The 11115-nt window shown below is 49.4% G+C and overlaps 1 protein-coding gene across 9 annotated transcripts in view; it reads right to left on the minus strand.

The window, feature by feature from the left end:
* Nucleotides 1-218: 218 nt before the first annotated feature.
* Nucleotides 219-11115, minus strand: part of TBC1D1 (TBC1 domain family member 1) — a 231246-nt gene continuing 220349 nt past the window's right edge. For 7 of the 9 annotated variants that reach the window (XM_027103180.1, XM_027103175.1, XM_027103178.1 and 4 more), the window contains 2 exons: nucleotides 5067-5240; nucleotides 896-1410 (listed from right to left, as the gene is read on the minus strand). In XM_027103180.1, coding sequence (XP_026958981.1) covers nucleotides 1210-1410; nucleotides 5067-5240 — 375 coding nt within the window. In that variant the 3' untranslated portion in view covers nucleotides 896-1209. Of the gene's footprint in view, nucleotides 1411-5066; nucleotides 5241-11115 lie in introns of all 9 variants that reach the window. The other 2 variants (XM_027103179.1, XM_027103177.1) reach the window with 2 other exon arrangements.

Below are 11115 nucleotides of genomic sequence, written 5' to 3' on the forward strand. Positions count from 1 at the left end.
TGCTTCTGCTGTCCTGGAAGTGAACTTGCCTCCACGGCTCCTCTCTAACCCACCACCCGCTCCAGGAGATCATGGGGAAGAGCCTCACATGGCGACCAGATGACACCAGGGCCACTGAGAGCAGCCTTTTGCTGGCTGAAGGCACCGGGTCCTCATCATCCTGAGGGAGGGGGTCGCTGGGTTGTGAGTTACATTCAAAACACACATCCCACCACAAAAACTGCTCTCAGCTGCCGTACAGTTGATGCAATTTCAGGCCGAAAGTCTGAAGACTTTGAAAGCCCCAGAATGTCTGGGACCCCTGGAAGTCCTGACATGCAGGGCGACTTCCGCAAGGAATCCGATTCCCAAGGGGTGGAGACTCAAAGGGACACACGGCTGCATTACATCACACGACAGCAAAAATGAATACACGATTCTGAAATATGGATATGAAACACCACAACAAAGTAAACCTCTCAGACTCTACAACTGCAGGTCGCACGCTAGCAATACCTGGCAGAGTCTAAAAATTGGTGATTTTCCCATAAAATCATGATCTACAATGACTGTGATCAATACTTAAGGGCTAAGCAAAAAGTATATGAAAACTATTCTTCTTAAAAGACAAACTTCATTAAATACCAAGCACAGTGATCAAATATAAGATGTCAAGTTTAAATAAATCGCTTCCGATTTTTCCCAGTGGTAATCGGGGCTTCCACAACAAGAATGGTCACGGGCCAACCGCACCCCTGCTGGTGACACTGAAGGTGTAAGTCACACAAACCCTCCTTGGAAGAACGAAGGGCCACATGTTGGCCAGAGGAATCATCACCTCCAGCCTCGCCGGCTTCTGAAATCCCACAGTATTATGAATGCCCTTTACAGACACAGTGATACTGAAGAAGGAAACGATAAAGAAACACAAAAGTGCTTTATTTCAAGTCCATGCCATCTAAATCTACTGAGTACAGTAACCGGGACCGGAGAGGGGACGTATTAGAACCTAAACAACGACAACACCACCAGGACGTTCGCCCCCTGCACTGCGAATCTTAGTTCAGAAGAATCCGCGCGCTGGCAAGCCAGTCTCCTCCCTGAGAAGCATGCTTCACGCTCCGTTCTCCCTCCGGCATCTTCATCTCTCTCAGTTAAGGCCTGGACAGTGTCAGGGCGGTGGTGACCCGGTTCTGGAGCTGCGCTCTGGCGGGGGCTGGGCTCCGGCCGTCAGTGGCCCGCAGGCTCGGGTGGTACGGGGTCAGGCTCTGGGCCGCCCAGCTCTGCCGTCTGCCCCTGGAGCCGCTCCACCGTCTGCAGCAGGGCTGACCTCTCCAGCTCCAAGGCCAGGGTCGCTTGCTTCAGCTTGCTTTCACTGGTCAGGAGCTTCTCAATGGTGGCTTCCAGGCTCTGGATCCTCCCATTAGCCACCTAGAGAATAAAAGAAATGAGAATGGAACTGCCCGGGGAGAACATGGGAGATCCACTCTGCACTCCACTGTCCATTCTCGAAGGCACTCTGGAGCCCTGTTCTGGCAGAGACGCATCTCTCCACGTTTACTCTCAGTTCTGGCCACAACGGAAGACTCCTCGCAGGTGGGCTGGGCCGCCCCGAGATCCTCCAGCACCCTCTTCCCCTGTCGTGGCTACTCTGGAAGCCGCCTGTGGAGATGGCGGCTTCCCAGTGCAGAGGGAGCCCGATTCCCGAGTCACCCGCTACAGGAGGACAGCTGTGAAACGGCCCGAGAACGCTTCGCGGAGACAAGGCGGAGGGTCTGCGGTGCTGCTGGGGTCCGGAGCGTTGTCACTGCAGCACGGTCCGGCTCACTTTGACAAATACACATATGTACAGGTACAAACTGATTTCAGACAGACCATCAAAATGGTTTCTATGTGAAGGCCCACGTAGTAACAGCTCTCTACTCTGAACCTTTAATATTCCCTACAGTAACAAGGACGGGCATTTCCCCGGGAACGTGTGTGGAGCGCTCAGGGTGGCCGAGCTCTGCTAAGAGGGTCACGTGCGTGGCCTCACTGGCCACAGACGCCAGCAGTGTCCCCACTCCCACCCGTCCGCATCCTCAGCACACAATCAGTGTCAGGCCGACCTTCCAGGTGCTTCTCTCTTGCAACGGACCCTCCTCTTCTCTCTAGTCCCCTCGGGCTGGCTTCCCAGGCAACCAGTGAGTTGGCCCCAGTGAAGTGGAGGAGTTTCCTGAGAAAAGCAGCCTCCTACGTTGCTGTCCCCGGGCCTCCTGGCCGATTCCAGCTCTCCGCTGCACTCTCGAGTGCTCGGGCCCGGGGTCAGTAAGGCACTGCACTGGCTCGCTCATCTGACCGGCCGTCTACGTGTCCCCATAGGTTTTAGGTGGGAACAACAGTACATATTTTTTCCCTCGTTTTCAAAACAAGGGAAACAGCTTCTTGAACAAGACAACACTTGTGCGAGACAGACAATTCTATGACTCAAAGCCTAGGTCTGGCTGTGACACTGGAACACTCTAAACAGAAAGAAGAAAGGACTGAGATCCTAAGTTTGCCGGCTTACCGGGCAGGGGGCGGTCACACTGAGTGGGTATGTCCAAGCAGTCCTCTCCGACCCTCACACTCCTCCCCACGGTCAAGGCCTGGGACGGGTCCCACCTCATCCCCTCCAGGGACCACTCCTTCTGAAGGCCACAGCACTCCCAGGGGCACCTCTCAGCTTAGCAGTGAGCTGATGTGCGTGGTCATTTACTGGCCAGCACGAACGTCAGGTCTCCTCCTCGGTAAGACTGAAGCTGTCTCACAGAAGAAAACACACCTCACCCTGCATGTGGGTCTGGCCTCCCAAAGCACCCGGCTCACGGGCACTCAATGACTGGTGGTGGATTATTCCAAAAAATGCACGTCCCTTAGCATTTGGCAACAGACATGTCTAAGCAATCGTCGTAAGTACGCTGCTGGACAGAAGAGCTAAGACAGTTTAGTCTCCAGCGGCTAGATGACATTCTTAAGTGTTTAACAAGAAAATAGATGGGGCTTTGGTATGTCCAACAACTGTATGAATGGAACAAAGCCAGGAAACAGGTCAATTTTGATACTTGGGCAAAAAAGCAAAGATTTATGTTGGAAAATTAAGTATTGCATTGAACAGCTATCCCTGGACTCTGAAAACTATTTTAAAAAAAAAGAAAAAAGGGAAAAGAGGTGTGAGTCTCACAGAACTCATGTGGTCTGGCTGAAAGTAACTCCACGTGACTCAGAGGGTAATGAGAGAACTACATGCAGGCACCCACAAACGGACACACCACAATCCCTAGCCCAACTCTTTGAGAGCTGCAGTGTCTTACAAATGTTGGTGGCCTCTGGCACCCAGCACAGCTGGAACCGGCATAAGCTCTAGTCTTGAATGATACGTCCAGAAGCACAGAGCCACGCGGTCAAGAGAAAGATCATTCCAAGGAGGACATCTGTTGTTACCAATTACCTCTTGATGCGTTTCTTGAGGACGGAGATGTCTGAGCAGCTTTTCACAACTCCCTCTCTTCACAAAAGGGGTACAGTATCACAGGAGCAGCGCAAAATTACTTCCCCTCTTCATCACAAAAAACCCACATGGCATCAGCCTAATAAAATGAACCTTTTATTTGAGCAGTATCCTAACGAGACACATGCTTCAACTTCAAATCTGGGCTTTGTTAGAAATGTTTCCATCCTGCCGTACTTCAGGGACCTACTGTTTGTTTGGAAGGCATTTAAAATTACCACCTACACTGCAGACCCTTACATGCAAGATAAGGCTCTCCGTTCCCCGGCACCTCCCCTTCAGGTTACAGCTAAGACACCCTGCAGAAATCGTACTCAGGCATACTTTCAAGTTAGGACAGCTCAATCTTAGAGGAAAAAAGAGCTAACTTTCGGAATGTGACTGGTAGGCCTGGGTAAGGATAGACTTTTCTTTGTTCCTCTACAGCAAATATCTACTAGGTTTCTACTGGGGTAAAAATCCCTGCTGGGGGGAATACATTTTAGACAGGGGTTGATTTATTAAGCTCCAAATGCTGGCCTTTCTCCCATCACTGCCAAGCTTGTGTCTGCAAAGCAGCAACTTTCTATAGAGAAAACTAAGAGGCTTAGATCAGGATGGAAAGCTTATTCTCAGGACAGACCAGGAATACCACAGAATACATATTTTGGAAAAAATATAAAGTTTTCTCCACAGCAAGCTCAAAAATAATTTTTTTAAACACCCCCTTCCCCCCCTCCACACACAATTCGTTAACAATGACAGCTTTACCACCCATATTGACATTTAAAAAGCAGACTGTATGGTTAGTTTATTCTATCTGATTGTTAGAGGAGTGCTACCCCCTACCCCAACAAAAAGGCATCTTTTTGTCCCTGTCGCACAGATGAGGGAATCAGAGCAGAGCAGGTGACAGTATGGGTGACACTGGACCTAGCAAGATCTGGGCCTCTGGACTGCGCCTCTGTGCTAGCTCTATCTCTCCCTCCTGCACGCACGTCTGGGTTTGCCTTTCTACTTACTGTATGTCCTCATCCGCATTTATCCATGGTAAGACGGAAGCTTCCAGAGGGGAGAACTGTGTCCCTTCATGAACTGAATTTTTGCATTGGCACCAGGGACTCACAAATCCTGATCACAGGCTCTGGTTTACTCTGTTAGGGAGATCCTGTGGCCCTTTCCTCACTCGATATCACTCCGAGGACCCAGCTGGCTTCGCTCCTGAAAGCTCATGCCTTTGATTGTCTCGTCATGACTCGAAGCGCAATCGCTGGCTATTCGGCTAATAGTGCGACGGCACCCTGAACCCAAGTTCAGCTCTGGGTCTGTCTCCTGAAAGGGTTAAGTGCAGAAATAGCCTCTCAGAAAGTTCCAGGACAGTCTGACCTTAGCAAAGGATAATGTCTGCTTCCTAACAAAAAGGAACAATTCTCCTGGGCTACCTTTGATCCCAACTACAAACAACCAGAAGAGAAAGGGCCTGCGGCCATGGGAAAACCCAGCCCGCCGGTGCCTCTGGTGAGTTAATGAACTACCGTACACTCAAGGTTCGGGAGGCTACCTTGTAAATATGCCCTACCTGCAGTTGTTCAAGGAGGTCAAGGTTCTGTTTGCGTAAGCTGCTGTTGGTTTTCTCTAATCTGTCCATTCTTTGGTTGTCACTGAGAGGAGAGGGATCGATAAGTTCTTCCTGAAGCACGTGGTACTCAACTTCATAAGCTTGTAACTGTTTAGAGATGTCCATCACAAACACCTGTGACACACAGAAAAGTCATCAGGCACGGAAAATGAGAAAAATCACACACACACACACACACACACACACACACACACACACGACCACGTCGACGGGTGTCCACGAAGCACCTGCTCTGTGACTGATACTATCAGTGATAAACAAGGAAAACTCTCTGCACTGAGAAGGGAATAATTTTACTTGGGAAGAGAGGATTTAAGAAGCATTTAAGGGACTTCCCTGGTGGTCCAGTGGTAAAGAATCTGCCTTACAATGCAGGGGATGTGGGTCTGATCCCTGGTTGGGGAAATAAGGTCCCACAGCCACGGGGCAACTAAGCCCGCCCACCTCAACTACTGAGCTGGCACAGCTCAACTAGGGAGGCTGTGTGACGCAAACTACAGAAGCCCACGCGCTCTGGAGTCCATGCGCCACAACTAGAGAGAGAAAACCCGCACGCCACAGCTAGAGAGAAGCCCACGCACCACAATGAAGAGCCCATGCGCCACAACAAAGATCCCGTGCGCCACAACCAAGACCCAATGCAGCCAAAAATAAATTAAATAAATAATATAATAAATTAAAAAAAGGAAGCATTTGGAAATAAACCAAAGGTAACAGCAAGTGTAGGTCTCTGATACTCATTTTTCAAAAGCCAAAACCTTCTTTTTTAAAATGCTTATATGAGTTTATTTTTACTTATTTCAGTACTTAGATCATTTTTCTCTGAAAATTCTATTAGATTAGATTCACAACTATGGGTCAAAGAGAGAATAAAACAAAACAGAAGCATCACAACCCCATTTTCTCAGTCACCAGGTCAAAGTTTAATGATAGTTCAGTTGGATTTTCAGAGTTACAAGAACAGCTAAGTATGGAATTGCTTACTAAAAAACCCTATTCTGCACACAAAATATGCAGAAATGAGCCAAAACCCAAATGTCACCCACATAGATGAGTGAATACAAAACAATGCCTGAGTTGCCTTCCTTTCCATAATAGTAACAGTCATGAAAAAAAAAACCACTCGTGTAGATGAGTGAATACAAAACAATGCCTGAGCTGCCTTCCTTTCCATAATAGTAACAGTCATGAAAAAAAAACCACTCGTGTGAAAAACAACCCCAAAGCGCAGAAGTGAGTGAGCTGTTCATATCTGTACTTTCTCTTGATGAGTGAAGTGAGCTGGATGGAAGCTGGGACGATGAGGGTCAGAAGACAGAGGCTGCTGCTGCCCCAGGCGTGAAGCCCCAGGCGTGACGTCCCAGTGTGGATCTGAGAATTCAGTCACCACATTAAAAAAGCCAGATCAGAACACACATCTAAAGAATGAAATGAGTCTTTGTAAGAGCAGAAACTAACTCTTCACAGCATCTCCTTAAGAAAGAAATTCCAACACAGTTAAAATCAATGAAAAACTCACTGCCCTTGATGGTACCCTGTTAGCATTCAAACACGAATGAGTCCCATCTTTCCTGAAATCAATTTTCAAAAACCATGTTTACTTTCTCACCATTCCCAGAAATCTTACTTTCTCTTCCCATCTTATTTTCTCTTCCTTGAGATTAATTTTTCAGCTTCCTGGTTTTCAATTTAATTCAATGGCTAATACTAATTAGGCACAAAAGTCACTATAGGCCAAAAAAGTAATACACATTGTATTTGTGACGCGCGTGCGTGTTTGTGTGTGCAGTTGACTGCGTTGATCTGATTCTCTGCTGTCCCTCAGAGCGACCGTGAGCTGGCAGGGATTATCATCTCTATTCTACAGTCAAGAAAACTGACTCAGAAGCTTTCAGTCAGCCCTTGAATGGCGGCTCGGCTGGCGACTCCCCGAATGACCCTGAGCAAGCTACTTGACCTTTCCTGGCCTCAGTTCCCGGCCTCCACCACATGGAGGTGGTAACACCTACCTGACAGCATAGCTGTGGGGAATCACGAGACACAGGCCCGGCAAGCTGAGTTGGTGCCCTAACTTAGCTAAGGGATCTGCTTCCACACAGCTGTCACAAAACCCCTCCCATCCAACCTTGTGCTGCAGCAAAATGACAAAGGATGTCACACCATGGAACTTCTGAACAGCTCAGAGGAAAGACCACAGACATTAAAACCGAGATTGCTGTGGCATTAGTGTGTAATTATAAACACAGTGCGGGATAAATGTCACACACATTTTTTCTTCCACAGAGGTTTTTAAATGAGCTCCTAACCTGGAAAACCTGGGGACAAAACCTCTGGCCTTTGATCCAGATTGATGAGCGGTATGGTTAATGGCTCTCAACCGTGCACAGAGCGGAGTGCTCGCGGAGGCCTACGTTAATCCCCAGGAACCATCCTGGGTCACAATCATCTCTGCTTAACTGCATCATTACCCTCCTGGCTGCCAAAACACACACACAGCCCTTGCAGTCGTGCCTGGGAATTTATTCCCGACCATGGCAGCATATGGCTGGCGGTGACAGGAGCGCCCCGGTCCTCAAATGACGCTTTCTCACGTTGCTGTATATTCTTCATAACCATAATTATACATGGCTTCGTGGTATTCTACCAACTCGACGTATCAATAACCATGTTAATCCGGTCATCAAATGCTGGATATCCAGTTACTTGTAAGTTTTTGTTATAAACAACTTTAAACATCCTCATATGTACGGCTTTTCCCATATTTTGGATTATTTCCTAAGCATACATTCCAAGAAATGGGATTACTGAGTCAAAGGGTACAAATATTTTACTGGCTCGTGATACATATTGCCAAATTGCTTCCCAAACGGGAATAATCCACATACAATGCCATTAGCAACGTAAGAATGTGCCTGATACAGTATACCCTTGGCACTGGGCATTGGGATTAAAATGTTTCATTTTGTTATTCTAGGAAGGTAAAGCATTATATTTTATTTAAATTTAAATTATGTACGAAGCTAAATATTTTCCCAGATATCTGCTTGCTAGACGAGTCTCCTCCTTTAGAGAATTCGTTTCTGTTCTTGGCGCGCCTGCTCTTGGAGACTTGTGTTTCTCTTTGCTGTCTGTGGACACTCTGTAATGAAGCCATCAACCCTGATGGCTGCAGAACTAGTCACATACTTTCCACCCTCCCCACCCCCAGACCCGTCCCCCCAGCCTGGTGGTCTCAGTGGCATACCAAGAGCTGGATGGGGGAGCCTCTGCCTGGGTATCAAAACTAAGGGGGTGCAGTGTCTGTGGTGAATTTAAAAACAAAAATAAACCCAACTAAAAGTTGGTCTGCTTTTTATTATCACCACATGCAAGCAATTCTAAACAATGTCAGTAGTAAAGTACTCCTCCCTGCCGTACCCCACCCTCTTGGTACGGCACTGACTGGCCTTTTAAAAAACTCATTTTCAATAGTGCAAGCTGCTCAAGCAGTAAGGGCTCCTCCCAAGGCAGAAGGGGCAGTCTCACCACTGTGGTTCTGAAGAGCATCTTTTGAACAAAGGAACGTTGTTAAGATTCTGGTTTCTCTCCTACAAGCTCAACTAGAACACAGACTTGTCTGGTGTGCTTACAATGAAGTCGCCCACAGCAGAGCTTTCCAACGTGCGTGCGTGCGTGCGTGCGTGCGTGTGTGTGCGCGCGCGCGCACATATCTCCTGGGCATCTTGCTGAAATGCAGATTCTGACTCAGCGGGTCTGGAGTGGGGGGCCCAGATTTTGCGTAAGTTCCTATGTGATGGTGCTGGTCTGGGACCGCACTTGGAGCAGGGCCCAAAGGATGCTGGAAATAGGCTATTTGCCCCGTCCTCCAAAGCCTCCCTTCACCTGCTCTCTCCTTACACTGACCTGAGGCTGCACAGGCACACGGCACTCGCTGTGATGAGATGACACCCCTGGCCTCCCTCCTCTTCCTTTCTGTTTATTCCCAGGGCTTCCCCCTTCTTGTGAGGCGATTTTTATGGCTCACGTTCAACTGACAGTTAAGTCACGCTGAGGAGCTACCACAGAGCCTCAGAGACCCTTGTCTCCACGCCCTGGACTCTGTCAACTCTGGGCCTGCCCCTCGGTGGCGGCTCCCAGCCTGGCTGCGCTGAGCGGGAGCTCCAGGGCCCTGTCCTTGGGGACTCTCCCTACCCTGGATGCAGACTGTGTCCCAGCGGCTCGAGCTGAGGCTTCCACGGAGACGGTATTTAATGAAATGGAGCCTGGCTATCACAGAGATCCAGCCCAGCTCCATCCTTCCACACACAGGACAGCAGCACGCAAAGAACGCAATGTCACTTCCACCCTGTGGGCTCTCCAAGGCTGCAGAGAAATCACGCTGCCCCTCAGGCCTCCCTGCTCTGAGTAGAACTTGAGACTAGAGCACCCTCTGCAGGGAGGGGATGGGAGGGGGCAGCGAGCAGGCAGAAAGCTTGACAGCCTGCAGAGGTCAAGTTCCAGATGGAACACATTGGAGGGAAGGAGGGCGGAGAGCTGCCTGGCATTGAGTCTTGTTTCCCAGTGAGACCTGTGGCGGCAGGCTGAAAAACTGGACCTCAGATTCAGATGCTGTGTCCCTACTTCCAATTCCCGCACCTCCCGCCCCCCCACCCCGGGGAAAGCTGAACCGGCACCTAGAACTTCTCTCTTGCTCCCGTGCCTTTGCATGTACTATAATGGGGGGTTAGCTGACTACAGCCTGTGGACCAAGGCTGTCCCGCCACATGCTTTGCAAATAAAGCTTTACTGCAACACAGCCGCTTCATTCTGACAAATACTGGCTCTGGTGGCCTTCATGCTGCAGAGGCTGAGCTGACCTCACGTGACTTTACGTCCACAAAGCCTGAAACACTTCCTCCCTGGCCCTCTGCAGAAAAGGCCCAGCTGAACTCAACTCCCTCAGCTCCCCGGTCCCCAATCCCCACTCACTGCTCACTCCCTGCACAGCCCGCTCCTGCAGCCCCTGCACAGCACCACTGGAGCTCCCACCACTCTTGCAGTTACTGGTTACACGCTCCTTTTCTACACAGGATGGGCTCTGGTGCCCCAGAGCACGTTACACTCTGGGCTCTGCCACCTCGTACAGGGTGCTGGGCGTTTACTCCCTCCGGGCCCCAGAGTTGTTAAGGAGCCAATGGAATAAAGCATGCCAAGTTCAAAACGGATGCCTCAAACAACTGAGGCACACACACAACTGTCCTCTCTCCACACTGTGTCCATTTCTATCCTCCCAACATTAAAGAGCACCTTCACACCCTCAGTAGGTATCCTGCACAGACGAGGGGAGGAAAAGGGGTCTTTTTTTTTCTGGGGCTCCATACCCAGAGGGTAACCACATGGGTGAGGCTGCCTGCCTTCTAGCCAGGCCCCAGGCGGCAGGTCAGGGCGCTCACGGGCACAGACTTGGCTTTAGGGAACCAAGGCTCTTGCATTCTCCCCTGCAGCCAGAAAACATAGGTATGTGCAATGAAAGCTCTAAAAGGGAGGAAATGCGTGGAAATGTCAGAAAGTAAAGAATCAAAGGGTGGAGAATTCAGTCTTAATACACAGGTACAGTACAGAAAACCTCTGATTAAACGACACCCACAGGCACTTGGTGGAGCTGAGTAGCTGCGAAAGCGTTTGAAGTGAGAGGGCCTGAGTCTGAAACCCTACTTTCCCACTTCTCGGTAGCATGACTGTGGGCCAGCTAATCAACCACTTTGAACCCCAGGTTGCTCGTGGGTTAAAACCACTTGTCCTCTCAGGAATTCAGTCATGACTGAATGAAACCATGTGTGCATATGCAGAGTCACAAAGAACCTGGCAAAAAGCAGGGCGTCAACAAGCCAGAGCTGTTCACACTGAGAGGAAGGCGCCAGGGAAGTAAAAGCCTCTCAATTAACTGAAGAAGGAAGTGCAGAGACGAAAAGAGCTGCTCCTTCACGTAGGCAAATGAAATGTGCAGAGA

This window comes from Aethalodelphis obliquidens, unplaced genomic scaffold (genome assembly GCF_003676395.1).
Source record: "Aethalodelphis obliquidens isolate GAN/ISIS:26980383/991018 unplaced genomic scaffold, ASM367639v1 scaffold6, whole genome shotgun sequence".
NCBI lineage: Eukaryota > Metazoa > Chordata > Mammalia > Artiodactyla > Delphinidae > Aethalodelphis > Aethalodelphis obliquidens.